This window comes from Diadema setosum, chromosome 16, assembly GCF_964275005.1.
Source record: "Diadema setosum chromosome 16, eeDiaSeto1, whole genome shotgun sequence".
Taxonomy (NCBI): Eukaryota; Metazoa; Echinodermata; class Echinoidea; order Diadematoida; family Diadematidae; genus Diadema; species Diadema setosum.
This window is the reverse complement of record NC_092700.1, coordinates 11,514,424-11,534,580: the sequence shown is the minus strand read 5'-3', so window position 1 is coordinate 11,534,580 and position 20,157 is coordinate 11,514,424. Positions and strand designations below refer to the sequence as shown.

The following is a 20,157-nucleotide window of genomic DNA, read 5'->3' as shown; positions in this document are numbered from 1 at the left end:
TCTTCCATGGGGTCCAGATGGATGCGAGGAGGGACCACTTCACCAGTTCATGCACCCTGCTAATTGCGATAAATGAATGAAGTTGGATCATGTACATGTACGTGTTGTAGGCCTCTCACATTGTGCCTTTATTTAATGTCCTATATGAGGGACAGAGTATTTTACATGTTACTAGATTAGAGGGGACTGTATGGTTACACACACAAAAGTTAGACTCGGGACTTGGCATCTTCTTAATTTCAGAAATAAGTAGTTATTTTCACAAATATGCATTAGGGAACAGTTCAATGCTTGCCCGGGCAGTACATCCTCTTTGATGTATGTCATTTTATTCATTTGTATTTAAGTTAATCTTTATTTGATGTGAATACTTGTTGTGTAATCATTATTGTGTCTTTTGCGATGTCATTCTTTGTGCAATTCAGTCTTATGACAGCGAGACATGAATATCTCGATAAAATACCATTCATCCATCTATCACCCAGCAATAATAATGATAATGAATTATGCAAGAGTTATGCATTATTATCATAACAATAATGAATTAAGCAAGGTGTAATCTATCAGTTACAAAGAGAGCGCTATTCAATGTCCGGTCCGTACTCACCATCTGACCTCGGGCTGGGGAGTTCCGGTGATCTCCGCCTCAAACTTGGCCTCCTCACCGAAGGCTCCCTTCACCGTCTGGATCCTCTTCTCGAAAGATGGAGCCTTGCCCTCTGTCCAAGTAGGAAAGACGGTGTCAAATGAAATCAAGATTACGCAACAGGGGCCGATGTCGTTTAGAGGCATAAACTTAAGTTGATGCCGTAGTTACCAGAACTCGAGGGCAATCATACCACACTCATCGCAAAGTTTTGAATAGGAAGTTGAAATTTAGCGATTGTAACGTGACTACAAACAGTTAAATATGCCCCTAATAAGAAAAATCAAAATGGAATAAAAATTTCGTTAGCCATAGCTGCTACACACAAAGAAAATACATGGTTTTCATTCATGTTTTGTGTTTACTAATTTGAAAATCTTATATATTGTTCTCAGAATTCGACACAGAAAAGTCATATGCATATCTACACATTTCTTGTTGCAGCAAAACCGTCCTTAAAAAGTGAATTCCATATGTGACCAACAAGTAACATACCTTAAGGTAACTACACTGATACTTTAAACGCGTCAATTATACTACTTGTCTCATATTCGAACGAGAGCTAGTCTCATTTATTTTTGTTACAAAGGACATGCAGCGCGACAAAAACGAGACTTACTGAGCGGCTTCTGTGTTTCAATGGGTGCCGAGATGACCGCAGGCTCGCCCGGTCCCGCTTCGTTCTCAGCAATCACCCGGAACTCGTAGGGCGTGCCGGGCTCCAGGCCATCAACGGTGAAGTTGGTGCCGCGGATGGGGTACTTGCTAGCCGGTTCCCAATCTCCGGAGCCTGGAGTGCGCTTCTCTACGTGGTAGCCTAGCAACAGCAGGTGGAAGAAATAACTTGATGACCCTCGTCACAGCAAGTTATAAAGTCAATCACCAGGTAGACAAATAGATCCTTAGTAATATAGGAATTACACATATTGGTCAGCCTTTCGGTAGTTAGTGAATCATAGTAAAACAATCATATTAGCAGTCATCATTCACAAATTTAGCCTTTTGAGTGTGTATCGTGTTCTCTAAGAAGGACCTGCCATTATTGTCAGCCAAGAAATGCAAGGTGTCAACAGACCCATCTTGATCAAGAGGAACATGATAAATAACTTTTCGTGCTTGAGGAAGTAGATGCCGGGTTGGATGACAATATGGAACTTAATAATTATGTTTAAGTCCTGAGTCCTATCTACTATGCCACCGATCTTCGACACAGGTAACCAAAAGTCTGCACGAACACGTGGGTGAGATTTTGTTGTCATGACAACAGCTATGTCCATCAATTTTTACCTGCAAGCTTGGAGCCTCCGTCCGAAGGGGGCTTATCCCACTGTAGGTCCACCGTGTCCTTGCCGATGTTGGATGCAACGGGCTTGCCGGGAGCGGGCGGGGGAGCTGGGGAGATACGATGGGGACCACGGCAGGTTTACAGAAAATCCATGCGAACTCTCCACTTCATATCTAGTATTATCTATTTTTGTTCCACAAAAAGGACAAATCAGCTGGATTGCCCATATAGGCCTACTCAAATTTGTCATGAAGACAAAGCCCTTTTCCACCATTGTCAAAGCTGAAGATGGAAAATGTTTGCTTATATAGAGACATAGAAAATGATAGAGATTATAAGATACAGTCTTAGCTGAAGAACGAATATTAGTCAGTCTTCTGTTTTTCGTTATTAGATATTTTGTTGTTGTTGAAAGAACATCATTTCAAACAGTATGCACGCTTTGATGGCATTTATTATCAATCAAAAGACATACTGAGGAGTGATAATTCCATCGAGTATGAAAACATAGCTATGCTGACGTGAAAGCATATGTGTGGTGAGCCTCAGAGATAAGGTAAATTGGTGTATTCATGTTTTGAATACCTCGCCAAGAAGTATCATTAATACCACTATCTCATCACAGACCAACACAACCCAAAGTTTAAAAATAAATATTCATGATTTTTTTTTTCAAACTACAACTACTTAAGCTAAAGATAATCAATACTGATCAAGTTATCGAATCTGACCATATCCCAATCAAATTGACATGTTGACAATGATGTTGATAAAAGTAGGACATAACAGAGTAGTCCGTCAATGGTGCAGTAAATTATATGATTGAGAAAAAAAAAACTGATAAAGAGGTTCACATCCTTTTGTCGGCTTACCAAGTAATCTCCCTGTCTGGGTTCAAAAGTTCTAGCAGTCAAATTCGATGGATTTTTTTCCTTTTTTAATCATAATTTCATGTCGCTTCATTTCATTATTTTTCCATATCCACTTGACACAAAATTATTGCAAAACAACAGTTTATTTGTACATATCCAAATGATACAAAAAATAACAATATCAAAGTTAGATGCAGCGCATGTCCCCGACATGCTTACTAATGTCATCATGCATATCCTTATTCAGGGAGCAATTTTTGCTGAAAAGTTGACGAGCATGGTTTTGTGTCAAGAATGGCACTCACTGATAACAGCCTTGGGTTCGATGCCGATGAGTGGTCGGCTGGGGGCGCTCTTTCCTGCCTTGTTCTTCGCAATGACCCGGAACTCGTACTCCTGCGTGTCTCTCAGGTTGCTGACCGGAAGGACGGTGTCTTTGATGTTATAATCGTTGACCTACGGTTGTAAAAAGGGTCAAAGGTCAAATTCAACACCAGCTTTATATGGCAATATGCGCTGTAACAGTCATAGTTTGTATGGCTGTTTCGTTGTGTGCTCGCTGTAAATTTTGACTTCTTCTGGTTATCACGTAGATACACTAAAAAAAGTCCTCCATGACTCTTCCTTTTTACTCTCTTTATACAGTGGCCACATGCAATAACTTGTTAAACATCTGAAATCTCCGCATTCATCTGTTTTCTTACAGATGTGGTTACCATGGCAACATCTTCCCGGAACCTACCGGAATCCAGTCGGAGTCGCGGTCCCTCTTCTCCACGATATAGCCAGTGATGGGGGAACCACCGTCGGCCTCTGGGGCGGTCCAGGATAGCTTCACGTAGCCGCGGTCCACCTCTTCAGCGTTCGGCTTGCCCGGAGCGTCGGGAACATCTGAAGCAAGTCATAAGTAAAGATATGTGTTATAATTATGCTAGTGAACCGAATGTCGTCTTAGAGTTCCCTTGGGAACTCCTCATACTAACGCTTCTTGAACAAACAAAGGCAAAGGTGTACATGATAAAATATAGTTGTCAGTGTATAGTGTTATTTCATAACCCATACATGGAAAAGTTGTCCGATGCTATAATTACACCGACTTTTGCACTCTTATCAGAGAAGCAGTTAAAACCTTTAGTAGGCCCAATACACATACATCAAAGTGTGAAGTAAATATGAAATATTCCAGATTTATATGTACATATACATAATATTGTTGTTTACTTAATCATTACCTGTATTTTACAAACTATGAAATGAAGGAAATGTAAGGAGATTGACTCTGACTGACACTGATTCAGCGACGCTGAGGATAATATATTTTCTTTTTCATTTTGGTTCAGTCATTCTAATGAATGATAGATCATGTTCACGCTTTTCACTGGTGTTTGTTATTCAGGTCTAATGCAAGCTTTCGTTAGTCCACAGAAGACGTAGAAAGCAGAGTTCAGTTACGGTAAAACAGCTCAAAGTTTGATGAAAAAAGTGACTTTTCATAAAGTCAGCAAGAATGAAAAATGAGTTTTTATTGAATAATAAAATTCTGATCCCTTACACACGAAATTGAAATGAAATGTGACAGGAAACGGTGAAGCAGAAAACTTTTTTAAAAAACCGTAGGCGAGATCAGTGATATCTTACCGTAAGGGTTTTTGATGACCACGGCCCGATCGCCAACCAGGGGTTCGCCAACGCCGTACTGGTTCTCAGCCATGACCCGGAACTTGTAGCTTGACCCCTCTTCCAGGTTCACCACGTCATAGGTCGTTGTTCGCACGAAGGTGGAGACCTTGCTCCAGGCAGAGCGTCCCTCTAGCTGCTTCTCAACCACGTAGTTTGTCACGCGACTGCCTCCGTCATCCTGTGGAGGTTTCCATGACAACCTGCAGAAGTCTGCTGTGACGTCAGTGGCCTCCAGAGGCCCTTGTGGGGCAGACGGTTTGTCTTATGGGAAAAATAGAATTAGATACGTCTGATATAAAAACCGCATTTCACTGTAAACGTTTGAACGAATGGCAACAATTGGCTCTTGAAAACGCTGGGTAAACATCAGTTACGGTTATTAAGACATAAGAAATAAATTAACAATTTTTCTTTTGTCTTTACTTGAACATTTTTAAGCATTATGCACATAAGTATGGAACCTTGAAACAAAACCAATCTGGCCAAACCACCATGATATTCGAAAACACCTACTAATATCCTGTTAGTAAGTATTGCCCCCCAAAAAGGTTATGGGTTGATAAAGAAGGAATAAATTATAAACAATAAACAATGACATAATCTAACATTTTGACATATATTCAATTTCTCTCTCCCTGGAGTGTGTGACGGAGGAGCAAATAAAAGCATCGCAAAATCTTATAGAAAGACTACTTAATTAGGCGGAAAAGTGTCCGAAAAGGGTTGTGGCTATATTGAAAGGTACTGACCAACTACGGTGATGCGGACAGTAGCCGTGTCAGTTCCCTTCTCGTTCTTGAAAGTGACGGCGTAGCTGCCGGCATCGCCTCGCTCCGCGGAGGTGTTCACCATAATGCCGCTGATCTCCGTTTCCTACAGGGTTAGATGTAGACATTGTATATGAAGAGCATATGATCAACTCAGAGTTACAGGGAAAGAATAAACTTTTATCCAAACAAGGACATACGGAAGAGAAAATGAGTTTCTTTTATTTCGCGAATGAAGTAGATTTAGTCTGTTGGCCTGCTGGCTAGGAAAGAGATCTGTCACTGTCTGTCAAGAGTAGCATAGAGATCATCGGCTGAACAAAACTTTCAAAGACAGCAGAAAAAAGTGTTAGCTTCCAGGAATATGCCCTTGATATCTATAACAAATTCCCAAAGGATTGTTTTCTTCAGAAAGTTTTTTTTTTTTTCAAGCACAACTTTTGGAAGGTATTATCTCGAAAAGTTCATCCATGCCATTAAGTAAAGGTAAATTACTCCCTTGAAAACAATAAACATGATTGGTCGACTGACTTCCTTCACAGAAATATCCAATCCTCGCTCTATACAGAACGCTGAAAATTGATGCACTTGTGAAAGGTTTTGTGCCTCAAACGCTAGTTACGGCGGCCGCTTTTTTACCTCAAATTTGATCCTGTGCGAACCCTCGACGGTGATGCCGTCCTTGTCGCTGCGAGACCACGTGACCTGTGGCGCGGGAGAGGCCTCGAACGGGATTTCGACGCGGAACTGGTCTCCGACGACCGCGGTGATCTCACGATTACGGGCCGAAGAGTCAACCTTGGGCTTGACTGATGTGACAAGAGACGAATTTGAAACATTTATGTTTGTGGATTGTTTTCTTCTGCAAAAAGTTCGATATACATGTATGATCTGAGACATGGAAAAAACATCACAACAGACGAAAAGAGCTTAGTTCTCACTTCAACTGACAGGATAGCATGGACGGAAACCATCAAGGAAATGAACTGTCCAACTCCTAAGTGAGAAAACGGACCTTAAACGATGATGGTGATGGAAAACAATAGTGTGTGACGTACTGAAAGCATCTGTCATTGAACGACTCCATTTCCTGGTGAAATGCAGATTGGAACTGATGGGAGAATACTAACCCCTGAATAAGATACTGGTTTACGTCGGGATGCATGGGTCGCAACCGTGCTTGCGCTTATTCATATTTTGCCAAATCGAATATTGAACTGACAAAGATAAAGTAGGGATAATCTGCATGTAACAGACCTGGGGGAGGTCTTGCGGTGATAGCTTCTGACGGCTCGCTGGGTTTGCCCGGACCGGCCTCGTTAACTGCCTTGACCCGGAACTCGTAGCTGGTACCTGGAAGAGACCAAAAATGTATCGAATACTGTCACGATGTGTCTGTGTTTGGGAGCCGATGAATGTGCACTTCTTTCCGACAGCGAAGAGTGCGTAGATTTGAGATTCTTTGGTATCATTAGATGAAATGTTCAAATGATACTGCAGGGAAATAAATGGTCAGGTTTTGTTGGGGTCGTTGGCGGCAACAGTCCCCTTATTTGAGACACCCACCTCCCCCACCTGATCCCCCCAAAAAGAAGAAGAAGAAGAAGAAGAAGAAGAAGAAACACATGAATACATAACAAATCTAAAGACAAAGTACAAAAAACAGAGACTATAATTCGAAATCACAAATTGAGATCAGGTCTGGCCTAAAAGATTTTGTTTTACACGATAGATCTGAAGCGCTTGATTATACACTAACTTTTTGTGGTGCTTTTAATACAACATTGCATCGTCATCATGCTCGATCAAAGTCTCAAATAACAATAACTATTCCTCTTTCTTTGTTATCACATTTCACCTTCTTAAAAATCAATTATGGTGAAGGCAACTTCACAGACAGGTAATCAGAACTTAATACTCGTCTGATAGTCGTTCAGTTTTTTTTGTTGCTACATTGGGCAACATTGCACCTCCCCATTCTGCTGGTTGATATAATAAAATCAACTATGATTTACGCCATACCTTCGGTGAGCTTGAAAGCTGTGAAGCTGGTATCCTTGATCGTGGCTCGACTGGCGCTGCTCCAGTCACCGTTCTCCTTGCGCTTCTCGACGAGGTAGCCGATGACCGGGTTGCCTCCGTTGTTGGTCGGCGGCTTCCACTCGATGGTGATCGTCGTCGACGTGGTAGACGTTGCTTCCGGTTGCGAGGGAGGTCCAGGAGGGTCTACAAAATGATCGCGAAATCGAAAAATCGATTTGAGTCAGACGACTGTGACATTGATATCAGGAATGTATGATGATTTTCGTTGATAGGTAACTCAGACTTTTCCTTAAAATAATAAAACTGGTAACTTGTAATGGTGGAGGTGAAATAAGTCCGAATTTAATCGAACAAGTAACAAATCATAGCCGGTTTTTTTTCTTATAAAAGAGAAGCATATTCTTCTTTGCTGTTTTCAATCAATTTTTGCATCGAGCTTTTAATCCAAGAGGGGCCCACACTCTACAAGCATTTTCTTTTCGTGGGTCCCTCCGTTTTTTTTTCCACACAGTGCATATTGACAACCATTTCACTTTCGTTACCCCATCAACTATTACAATGTATCGCTACTGTAAGTTTTTCAGTTATTGTTGCTTTCTCTGTACAAATTTACATGCATTGTTTCTGTCACTCAAGAAAGTGAGATTTACGTTTATATATCATTTTATTGTGGAAAAACGTAATAAATTTGAACTTGAACTTGAAAAAAAAATCTCGAATAACATAGGGTTAGTATTTTTATTTCTTTTATTCGAAAGCTCTGAGGAGCATTACCGTACGATTTCATACTCGATGTTTGGAGGCATTGTTCTTCAAGCGTGCAACATTTCGTGACGTTTGCAAAAGGGATATACAACCTTTAAAGCGGAACAGTCATCTGATTTGAAGTACTTACCGAAGGGGTTCTTTGCCACAAACAACTCCGTGGTAACCGGTTTGCTGACGCCGAACTTGTTCTCCGCCGAGACCCGGAACTGGTACTCTGCATCTGGCTTCAAGTTCTTCGCCTTGAAGTGCGGGGTGGGTACGAAGCTGCTGACCTTTGTCCAGGCGTGCGTATCCGGGTCGAGCTTCTCCACCACATAGTTCTCTACGTCCTCTGGGCCGTTTAGGGGCGGTTTCCATGTCAACACGGCACTCTCTGGCGTGATGTCAGCGACGCGGATCGGACCCTGGGGTGGGTCGGGTTCGGCTATTCAGTCAAGACCGAGGGGAGAGGTTACCGGTGATGGCAAAATAGAACTGTTTGGTCTCAATTGTTTCAATGTCAAAGGTGTTTCACTTAAGGGTGAGTTAAGTCATGAAAAGAAGTGAATGATAAGTGTAAGTTAATCTGTCACGTCACGCAATGAATGATGCAGACTTTATTCTTGTGTACGAGGAAACTACTGAAATTAGCATTAAATGAATACGGTACGTTGAGAGAGTTGAATAATCAGCTGAAAATACAATTGAAAAAGTGTTTTTGTCAACTGCGAATTTCGGGAAAGCAGTAATGATAATGACAATGATGATAACGATGATGATGATAATAATGATAATAATAATGACAATAGAAATAATAATGATAATAACAATAAAGCTAAGTATTCGAAACAACTCATTCTGCGACAAACTTTGACCTTACCGAGAACTACAACCTTGCACCTGGCGGTGTCCACACCCGAGGCGTTCTTGACGCCGATGGTGTACCGTCCGGCGTCGCATCGCTGCGCGCTGTCGACGATGAGCTTCGTGTAGGTCTTGGTGGTTTTGATTAGAACGCGGCCGTCCTCCTTCACCGGGGCGGTGCCGATCTCCCAGGTTGCCGTGGGCGCGGGGAATCCGGTGAAGGTCAGCTCGATCTCGAACTTCTCGCCACCTTTGACTTTGAGGTCTTCGAGACCACTGACGTCGAGTTTGGGACGTTCTGAGCGGGAAGAAAGATTGGGGCATGCACAAAGGGCTTGTCTCACGCACGTGATATCACACGTATTTCAGCACTAATAGGAATGATATTCACGTGACATTGCGCGTTATACAGCATAACAAGAGAGTGATATTACTGTGATATTGCACGTATTTGAACATTACAAAGAGATGATATCAGTTTCTCTCAATTAATACATATTCGATGTGTCATGAATACAATGGGTGTGGCATTATGAAAACTTTGAAGACTCTAAACGCTTTGAACATTTCGAACTAATCAAATGCAGCAATCAGTACATCAATTATGCTGAATGCATGTACTATCACTTTGTGGGATAACAATCTAGATAGGGATAGACAGAAAGATATGATAAAATCTAGACGGAATAAAAAAGAGTAACATTAGTGACGACAAGCGCATAAAACAGAAGATATAATCATATGTTCTTATCATATTCGAATGGAAATTAGAGAGTGAAATATTGGATTAGGATGACGTGTACATAGGTGTAAGTTTGATGTCAGACACACAAAATAGCTGCGGATTCAACAATAACAACAACTACTACTTCAACTATCACTACTAATATATACGAGTACAACAACTACATTTAGGCTTTTTAAACACATACACGAAAAGCGATGCAAAACGTGTCGACAAGAAGCGTTATAGCTATAAAATGTGTTACCTACCATAACTGTGCTCCTACTACTATCACTATTACTACTTCTTCTTCTTTTTCTTCCACGACTACTAATACTATTACTACTACGACTATGTATTGCTAGTGCTACTACAAATACAAACCGCGACACACACGAAACAATGTGAAAAGCGACAAATGACGAGGCGACAAGAAGCGTTAGGCCCACAAAACTCTCATGAACGTCTGCCGGACAGCGGTATGCAGGTTAGTGTGCGTTAGCTACTGAACAATTCAGGTAGGCTGTATATCATCTTGCAATATTGTAGCAGCTATACGACGAAAGGCGTACCTAAGTGATCACAAAAGCTCTTGCCATGTCATGTCCAAGAATCAGCAATATCTCCTCTTTGGCCAAGTGCAGACTAACCGGTCCACTCCCACTTTGACGGATTTTTGGTGCGTGCGCAGCTCTTCCAAGCTACGTTTCTCACAGACGCGCAAAAACCCGCCAAATTGGACACAGACAGGCCAGTGTGCGCTTTTCCGGGTAGGATACATCGCTGACCTCACAGCTATGACGTAGCAGCATTTTGTAAGCTCATTTAGGTGCGATCTTGGGCGTAAAGATGCAGCAGTATTGCGGGACAATTTACGACCTACCTGGCTTATCCTCAATAATCGTCGACGGCGTCGGTGCGCTGGGCCTTCCGGGGCCTGCCTCGTTATTAGCGATGACCCGGAACTCCAACTCTTCTCCTTCCGTGAGGTCAGGGACGATGGCTGAGCTCTCCTTGGGTGACACTTGCTTGACCTATTTACCATATCACATAAAGACAAGCGAACGATAAATAGTTAAGACTCATGAAAAAACGTTACACACACTTGTATACCACTTTGACAAATTTTGGCAAACTTATACAGCACGTTGCTATGATCACACAGATGAACTAGCGAGAGGTTTTCACAGAGCTTATTCAATACATTGTATTAACTAAGCAGACAGTCATGTAGTTTTCCACCTCCTTACGACAATTTAACAGGCACACATCTATAGTGATTACTGCTGACATACTTTCAACTTCCCAGGAGCTGGCCGTAAAGGGCACAAAAGCTTACCTGAAATGTCCACTTCTCGTCATCAATGGAGTCGACTAAAAGAGGATATGTGATGGACAATTAGAAATAGTCCTCTATACTCCAGACAACCTATCATCAGCACGGACAGCGATGAGAACAGAAATATAATTTTCATCGACAATCTCATCAACGAATGCCTTAAAATCCAGACCTGGTCCGGTCAGGCAAGACGACCACTTACAGGTGTCCAGTCGCTCTTGGGACCCGGTCCGACCTTCCTCTTCTCGATGGTGTAACCCTGGATGGGCGCTCCGCCGTCACCGACGGGCTTGCTCCATGAGAGGGCGGCGCTGTCTTTGGTCACCTTGTCCAGCTGAGGTCTGCCCGGAGCGTCGGCAGGTACTGCGTACAGAGGTGAGGAAACTTCGTAATCAGGGCTTTCAAGGTCGAGGCCGTTCCATTAGAAGATCACTTTCTGTATTAAACTTATCTACTCTTACTCTATTTGTCACATCCAACAACCCTTTTTCCTTAGATTTGGTATTCCAACGACTTTCGAAAGCAATTTTAGGATTTTGCGGAATATGTGGACTATTGCGTTGTTAATTATGTGAAGACTCGTTATCATTTCGTGAATAGACATCGTGCAGAGAGAAGCGCAGATTAACGTTGTTTAGGAGTATTTTCAAGGTGGTATATTTCTGATATTGTTATTCAGGATGTAGCCTATGATTAAATCATCAACATAACCGAAAATGTGATTAAGAAAGGTCAAATTGTATCAGGCATCATCATGGCGTTGTGTGCCAAAATATCACAGACGAGGTGACAAATGCAAAGCAGGTGCATAGGGAAACACCTCTAATAAAAGATACAATTAGTACTAATGCAATGTACCTGCTACTAATTACGAGAGTTACATCCTAAACCTTTCAAGCAATCGCAAACGCCGTCAAGAGTTGAGCACAATGCGAACACTCTGACAGCACTTGTTGAATAGGAAGACTGATTGCTTTCTTCCCTGGTGGGAGTAACTTACAGATTGGTTCCTTGGCAACGGCTGGTTCGGAGGCGCGGCTTGGTTTGCCCTCTCCGGCATCATTGACCGCTGTGACCCGGAATTGATACTCGCGACCCTCCTTCAGGTTCGGCACGGTGTAGCTCGTGTCCCTGATCGGGAACGAGTTGGCCTTCTGCCAGTCCTTGGCATCGACGGGGCGGAACTCCACCATGTAGCCGGTCACTGGGCTACCGCCGTCGTTGGTGGGGGGTTCCCAACCGAGCTGAGCCGAGTTGCGATCCATGCCGTCAATTTTGGGAGCTGATGGTGAGTCGGGCTCATCTGGAAAACCAGAGAAAATTCGAGAGAAATGTAAGTCTGCAAATTAGATAATTTTAAACCAGATCCTAAATGGCACAGTCACCTTGTTACAGGGACTGTACAGTACTGGTGCACTGGTTTAGGTGGGGATTCATGTTTTGAACATTCCAAAGTGAGATAATGAGAAACCTCTATGAAATATGAAAGAGCATGTAATTCTAAGTAGGATTCAACGTTTATTTGATGAAAATTGGTTTTCAAATGGCTGAGATATCCAAAAAAGTGATAATAATAAAAGAATACAGACCGCGCCTTTTATTAGGATCTCTTTGTTTCACCTCGTTTTTTGATATCTCAGCCATTTCAAAACCGATTTTCATCAAATAAACTTTTGATACCCCTGAGAATTGCATGCTCTTTGACATCTCATAGAGTGGTTTCTGAATATCTCGCAAAACGTTAAAAGCTAAATCCTCACCGTGACCAGAATTATACACACCCTTTAATGTTCTGAGCTGCAAGAAGCTAAAGGTACGCACATGAATGATACAACTTATAACTTACCAAACGGAAGTTTGACTTTGACCGTGCGTCCCTCGAGAGGCTGGCTGGTGCCGTACTGGTTGATGGCACAGACGCGGAACACGTAGTCACTCTGGTACGTTAGGTCCTTGGCCACCTGTGAAGTGGTGGGAGCGCTCGCAGTGACGCGGGTCCAGTTGTCCAGCTTGGCGTTGCGTTTCTCCACCAGGTAGCCGGAGATGGAACCATTGCCGTCGTGGTCAGGCACCTTCCAGTTAATGCGCACGGTCTCCTTTGTGAACTCGCTGTACTCGAGTGGGCCGTTGGGGGCGGTTGGTGGTGCTGTAGTTTTATTCACACAAACAGGTAACAAAGGATTTTCATGACATAAAGCAATTCGAAGATGAAATTAGTGTCAGAGGAAAATGACAACAACCGAGTACACTGTTCACAAATTGATACGTAAATCACGAAAATATTAGATGCTTGAAGTCCAAGAAAGACAACTTTCTACAAAACAAAAACTAGGAACTTTACATAACTACTGTCATAACCATCTAAGCAAACGTCGGTGATACCAAAGCAATTTACTGGCTGTCAATGGTTTTAGCGAGCAAAAGTATGGCGCTAAATTAGGTTCTTACACAGGACAGTGACGCCGATGGTAAAGCTGTCAGTGCCACGGCTGTTCTCCAAGTTGATCTTGAACGAGCCAGAGTCGCCACGCTCCGCTCGTGAGCATCGGAGCACCGAGCTGGTCTCCGTAGTCTCAACGAAGAAGCGCTCGCCGACCTTGAGCTCGCGGTTGTCCTTCATCCACTCGACGCTGGGGGCGGGGGCGCCGACGAACGGGATGGTGATGTCGAACTTGTCTCCCTCCTTGACTCGCATGTCGTTGATGAGGAAGGACGACGTGTCGATCTTTGGTGCCTCTGTGATTTTAGAAATGATTACAAATATCACATAAATTATTTTGGAACATCAACTGCATAACTTTGCGCATCTGCAAAGAGATTATGGAAAACTTGATACATTCCATTCGATCAAACAAAATTAGATAACTCTATTCAAGACAATTTTGCGCCAAGAAATCATTTTCTTTTTTAGATTTCTCCATGGCAAAATTCGGTGATCATTTTCTCCTTTACTGACTGGTAGGGAAATTTTGTAGGGAGAGTTGTGTTTTGTCAACTACCACATAAAGTATCTGCTACGAAATAATATTAGTTTCCTTTCATAAGGTAGTTGACAAGATTGTTTGCTTTTCACTTGATATTCTTTCGATATTCATTGTTATTTCAAACACATCCTGCGTAGTTAAAGTGAATTAAAGTAGAAGGGTGTCAGAACTGTTTCCTATACCGAACTGAGCCTTGGCAGTGTGGTGGTCAGACTCCGGGCTGGGCGGGCTGAGGCCGGCCTTGTTCTCCGCGAACACCCTGAAGAGGTACTCGCGCCCTTCAATCAGACCAGTGACGGTGAACTCCGTATTGAGGACGGCGTCTCGCGTGGCCTTCACCCACCGCTGACTGCGGGTCTCCCGGCGCTCCACGATGTACCCAGTGATCTTGCTACCACCGTCCGAAGAGGGCTTGTCCCACTCGAGGTCAGCCGTGGTCTTATCGTAGGTCGGGATGCGTGGTTTGCCAGGTGAGGTTGGCTCATCTGCAGATGTAATGAAAGGGGCCATAAATTGGATTTAAAGGGGATGGCTAGTAACCGATCAGTGGGAATCAGTGGGAATGCTGAGGGATGATTGTTCCAATTCTTGTGGGATTCATTTAAGAGTACATTATATATCTACTGTTGTGTGAAAATTATTTGCTTCAGAACGGTCTCATATTCAAGTAATGTGCAGATTAATGCCCCGTCACTGACCAGGGACGCTTACCTGGAAGCATTAAACTGCACATTACTTGAATATGAGACCGTTCTGAAGCAAATAATTTTCACACAACAGTAGATATATAATGTACTCTTAAATGAATCCCACAAGGATTGGAACAATCATCCCTCAGCATTCCCACTGATTCCCACTGATCAGTTACTAGCCATCCCCTTTAAGATGAATCATGAACTCATCCTCAAATTCAGACATTTTTATCAGCACATCAAGGTCTTCTGTCCGGCACAAGCCTGTCTCGCCACTCCCCAAAAATAATCATAGTAATAAGAAATATCCCTTTACACCAAGGTAACGCTCGAATCATTTTACTTATTCAATTGTTTTGAAGGTATTTTTTTTTTGTATCTGTTTTCACATATTTCCTTCTGATCACAAAAACTGACTTGCTCCTCAGCTGGTAGATTTAAAAAAATCCTGGAAAATTGAAACTTTTGTGGCTGAAGCATACAATAAAACAAAAGGACGTTGATGTGTTTGGGCTTTGAGGGCAGATTCTAAACTCACCATACGGGTTCTTGGCCTTCACCATCTCAGACTCAAGGGGAGCGCTGGTGAACCCGGCAGCGTTCTCTGCCTTGACCCGGAACTTATAGGTCACGCCCTGGTGAAGCTTGTTGGCCTGGACCTGAGGCTCCTGACAGAATCCCGTGACCTTTGACCAGTAATCGTCGCCCTCCTCGCACTTTTCCACCAGGTAGTTGAGGATGTCACTGCCGCCATCATCTTCGGGTGGTTGCCATGTCAACTGGCAGTGGTCGGCGAAAACGTCCGAGATCTCTAGTGGCCCACGTGGAGCACTGGGGGCATCTGGTTAGAAAATCAGAAAACGTTTCATCATCTTCTGTAGGCTTATTCAATGAAAAATGGTTGAGTATTAAGCATCACGGATATTCACCGTTTCTTTATAGGATAGATTGTTCGCGGAAATAAAGAAAAAAGAACACGTAAGTTACTTGAAGTGATATGGCACAACCTACCACGCGCCATTGTAGATTGTTCACACTCAACATGTCAAAGTACCCCCCATGAAGATTCATTTCACAGGAGCAGGGCGAAAGAGACTACGCTTGGCTGGATAGGCATTTGCCCAATTTTCCAGTACATAATCTGTTGACGTGCATTTGGACTCATGCATGTGTTCTGTGGCAACTGTTTTTTTTTTCGAAGCACATTTAGAAGTTGAACACTGCTGGTGAGGTCTGTATCACTTTAGAGGCGTCTGTCAAATGCGGTATAACATATTGTGTTAGCTATGTATGCCCAAAGTTTGTTGTCACTGGAAAATAAAATGTGTTTCAGATTTTGTGTTGCACCAATTTGAACATGTACGGCAGTGTATGGTAATATATACTATGTTCTTCATTAGTACTTGTTAGTGCACAGTATGAAAGCTAAAGACAAATCGTTTAGAATTGTAGGACTCGTTCCAGTGTTACCCACAAAGAACTTGACCAAACAGAATTTTATGGATCTCTTTCGTACCTTGGACGTTGACGTTGCAGCTGGTCTTGACGTCACCGGCGTCGTTGGTCAATTTCAGTTCGTACGTTCCTGTGTCCGATCGTTCGGCCATCCTGACCTTCAGCTCGGTCTCTTCCTCTTCCTCCTTGATGGTCAAGCGGTCAGACGTAGACAGCTTGTTTCCGTTCAGGCTCCATGTGATGGTTGGTGGTGGGGCGCCCTCAAACTTGAGGGTGAGGGTGAAATCTTGGCCAGCCTTTAGCTTGATGTCACGGAGCTTGTCGCCCTTCAGTTCAGGGCGAGCTGAGGTAGGGAAGGACAGACACAAATTAGAGTTTTATCGGTTAAAATTGATACGCTTTCAATCATGAGGCGCACTCTAGAATACTGTCCCCCTACAAATACAACCCTGTAAGAATTTCTTCCGGGTTTAAACTTGTTGGAGACCTCTATGTAGATATCCATCTTATCTGTTACTCATGAAGCGCCCTAATGAACGCTGTAAGATCAAACCAATGAGAAGAGAGACTTTCAATGCCTATATTTGACAAGCGTTACTTTCAACATGATTTTGATTAATAAGTAGGAATTCCGTCACTACTGATACGTAATAAACTTTTGGTTGGTGGTACACACTAAATTCTGTTTAATCAAAGAATCCACATGATGTGATGTTGCTCGGAACAATTAGGTCCTACATGGCTTCGTACGACATGGTACAAATTTTCATTCTCATTTGCAAGTATTCCAGAAAGTGAAAAAATAATATACCACAAGTTATTCTAGGTCTTCGAGTTTGTCGTCAGTAAGGGTGACTGATCAAACTGATTATCACGTAAATTCTGCAGAACGCAAGCGAAGCATGAACCCAGTGTTGGTGGCATTCCACTCGTGCACTCACCAAACTTTGGCTTGGTCTTCTGCGGCGCGGAACACTCGCTGAACTTGCCGTGGCCGGCCTTGTTGACGGCTGCCACCCTGAACTCCAGCTCGCGGCCGGCCGGCAGACCCTGCACCTTGTAGCTGGTTCCTTTGACGGGGCTGGTCGTTACCTCCTGCCAGCGGTTGCTGCCCTTCTCACGCTTCTCCACCACGTACCCTTCGATCGGGGCGCCGCCGTCCTTCTTCGGCTTCTCCCACTCGAGCTCGACGAAGTCCTTGTCGTAGTCAACGACCTCGGGCGTGCCTGGTGCGCTAGCCTCCTCTGAAATCATAGAACATGAAGAACAAGTATTAATTATTTTTGTACCCATGCAGGTGATTAGAATATATTAGAATTACTGAGTAGTGTTCTTATCAGAAACACACGATTCTAAAAAATATGTATATTTTCATATTGAGTACAAATCTGATGACAGTAATTTTTGTAGCCTTCGCAGTATCTTACATGGAAAGAATCGCAATATGGGCCTTTCTTGTAGCAAGGACCTCTGCTTTACCCCTTCGTTTACTCATGAGTCATAACCGATATGTAAAAATCAACAACAGCAACAATACCAACAACAGCAAAAACAATAACAAAATTTCGAGTTTTTGTGTTTCCAATATGTTAATTGTGATTGGTGTATTTGTCCAGTAATGGAACGATGATTACTTACCGTACGGGTTCTTGGCAACGACGGACTTGGACGCTTCTATCCACTTGCTCGTGCCTTCAGCGTTTTCAGCCGCGACACGGAACATGTACTCCGTGCCTTCCACCAGCCTGGTCACCTGGTAGTTGTGGAATACACGTGAAATTAGTATCATTTGATTGTGCCATCGTGATCATGTGACATGTGACATTACATTCACGTCCCTAGAACAGTCTACTCAACACTATTACATAGGGTGTATAAACAGAACAAAATTTATCATAACTTTATAATGTTGTTACATGTAGCCATTGCTTTACAGCACGACTGAAGAGTTGACTTTTCGAGGTCAAAATATTCGATTAAGGGTAATTAATGGTTCAAAATGTTTTCATATAAATACATGGAGAAGATCTAAAATCTCTGTATATGTTCCAGAAAAAAGTCATATCATGACGATAGCTGTGCTCCAAGTTACGTTTCAAACATCGCGTGGTTTTGACGAAATATGATTTATGAAATGTAATATGATAAGTCTGGATTTTTTTTCTTTAATTTTTTGTAATACTGAGAAGTTATCGAGAGTGTGATCTCGCTAACAGCATTGGGACGTGTACAAAAGCGAGATGTGGATGTGCGACGCCAATGATTATGACGCCCCTCATTCCGGGTTGTACTGTGAAAACAGATGTCTTGCACATGTGCAGAACAACTTTTTCTTTTTTATGGCAAATAGCCGAGGTCGAGGGATTAGCGTCGCACATCTTAAGCTCGTTGATGAATGACTTTGCGATGACGTCATATTTGCTGATATCCACCCACCTTGAGAGTGGTGTCCCTGGTCGTGTCGTTGATGACTGACCATCCTGATCGTCTGACGTCGCGCTTCTCAATGATGTAGTTGGAGAGCGGCATGCCGCCATCGTCCTCGGGTGGATTCCAAGTGAGGGTGAGGGACTCGGCGAAAACATCCTTAATCTCCAGTGGCTTCTGTGGGGGCGATGGCTTGTCTGAAGGAGGGGTGTTGTAGCAGGGGGATGAGACAGATTACAGGATGATGTTAAAGGGATGGCATAGTATTGGTGGAGATGAGGATTGGCTTTTAAAAAAAAATCTTTGCAAGATACCAAGAAACCACTTCTGAAATGGTACCGAGCATACCACTCTAAGAGGAATTCAAAGTTTATTAGATGAAAATTGAAAGTAAAACAAAGCGATCCTAATAAAAGGTGGGTCCCACCTTTTATCAGGACTGCTCTGTTTTAGATAGCTCAGCCATTTCAAAACCAATTTTCATCAAATAAATGTTGAATTCCTCTTGGAATTACATGTTCTTTCATATTCATATCTTATGAGATAGTAAAATGACTTCACTATCAACTTTATCAATCACATGATGTAATGCGTATTCAATCCTTAATAGCTGTTGCGGATGATATCCTCTGAAAAGTTAAATATTATTGTTTAATGTATTATGGATATTGGACAGCGTATTTCTAACTGCAAATATCCCAAATGCGTAATGCCTTTTTTGAGAATGAATCGGGCTGGATAAGCATACGATATATCTGTGCGTCTGTGTGAATTCTCGCGAAATTTTTACATAATGTTGTCATTATTCAGATAGAGCAGAGTGCTGTGCACATGTCAATATGGAGGGCCCTTCTGCTTACCGATAACAGTAACCTCAGCGGACGCCTTCTCCGTGCCGAACGGGTTGCTGACCGTCACGGTGTAGGTACCGGAGTCGGCCCGGGCGGCTCCCCATGTTGACATCTCGCTTTCCACAGGTGTTGAACGGATCTGTTAGAAAGCATCAAAATATGTAACGGTCATCTACGTTATATGTAAAACAACTGTCAGACCACTTACATCTCAGAGAGAAGTTGACTCCATGACGTCCACATATTATGCACTGACCTATTCTTTGCTGTCGGAATATGAATTGTATGTCTACAGATTCGGCACGATAAAATCGTAGAAAAATTAATAATGAAGATGACTATTATTAGAATGGTTCAAATACCAAATATTTTACAAATACACGAGTATAAATATTGCACGGCATCCCTCATTATATAGTCAACAAAAAAGAAGCTGCGAAATCATATTCTAAAGATGTACTTTGCAAAACATCAGAAAAAAAAAAGAGTCTGACACGATCTTCACTTGAATAATATGTTTATTAACACATCATATATATGCCCTGTCGCCTCTAACAAAGATGGCAATATTTTCCTCAAATGATTACAAAGGATGACAGCCGTATAACTAGGTGGGGCGACGGTCACATTGAGGGAAACGGGATGAGTAAGTGACCTGCTACTGAAACAGGGCACTGTTGCATAAAAGTTCAGCTCAAACGTGAGTCAGACAACCAAAAATAAGTCTCCAAATACTCAGTTCTGATTGGTTAATTTCTGACTTATGCTGGATTTTTTGGCT

The 20,157-nt window shown here is 42.6% G+C and overlaps 1 protein-coding gene across 1 annotated transcript in view; it reads right to left on the bottom strand.

The window, feature by feature from the left end:
* LOC140239919 (twitchin-like) overlaps positions 1-20,157 on the bottom strand; it is a 122,850-nt gene that overhangs the window by 34,847 nt on the left and 67,846 nt on the right. Inside the window, exons 36-59 of the mRNA XM_072319735.1 lie at positions 19,386-19,515; positions 18,535-18,722; positions 17,737-17,851; positions 17,040-17,342; positions 16,160-16,441; positions 15,182-15,484; positions 14,134-14,436; positions 13,416-13,703; positions 12,814-13,113; positions 11,968-12,270; positions 11,170-11,330; positions 10,512-10,662; positions 8,921-9,202; positions 8,189-8,485; positions 7,273-7,476; positions 6,508-6,603; positions 5,890-6,059; positions 5,233-5,356; positions 4,442-4,744; positions 3,546-3,694; positions 3,109-3,259; positions 1,934-2,038; positions 1,266-1,463; positions 608-719 (exon numbers count right to left, since the gene is read on the bottom strand). Coding sequence (XP_072175836.1) covers positions 608-719; positions 1,266-1,463; positions 1,934-2,038; positions 3,109-3,259; positions 3,546-3,694; positions 4,442-4,744; positions 5,233-5,356; positions 5,890-6,059; positions 6,508-6,603; positions 7,273-7,476; positions 8,189-8,485; positions 8,921-9,202; positions 10,512-10,662; positions 11,170-11,330; positions 11,968-12,270; positions 12,814-13,113; positions 13,416-13,703; positions 14,134-14,436; positions 15,182-15,484; positions 16,160-16,441; positions 17,040-17,342; positions 17,737-17,851; positions 18,535-18,722; positions 19,386-19,515 — 5,018 coding nt within the window. The remainder of the gene's footprint in view (positions 1-607; positions 720-1,265; positions 1,464-1,933; positions 2,039-3,108; positions 3,260-3,545; positions 3,695-4,441; positions 4,745-5,232; positions 5,357-5,889; positions 6,060-6,507; positions 6,604-7,272; positions 7,477-8,188; positions 8,486-8,920; positions 9,203-10,511; positions 10,663-11,169; positions 11,331-11,967; positions 12,271-12,813; positions 13,114-13,415; positions 13,704-14,133; positions 14,437-15,181; positions 15,485-16,159; positions 16,442-17,039; positions 17,343-17,736; positions 17,852-18,534; positions 18,723-19,385; positions 19,516-20,157) is intronic.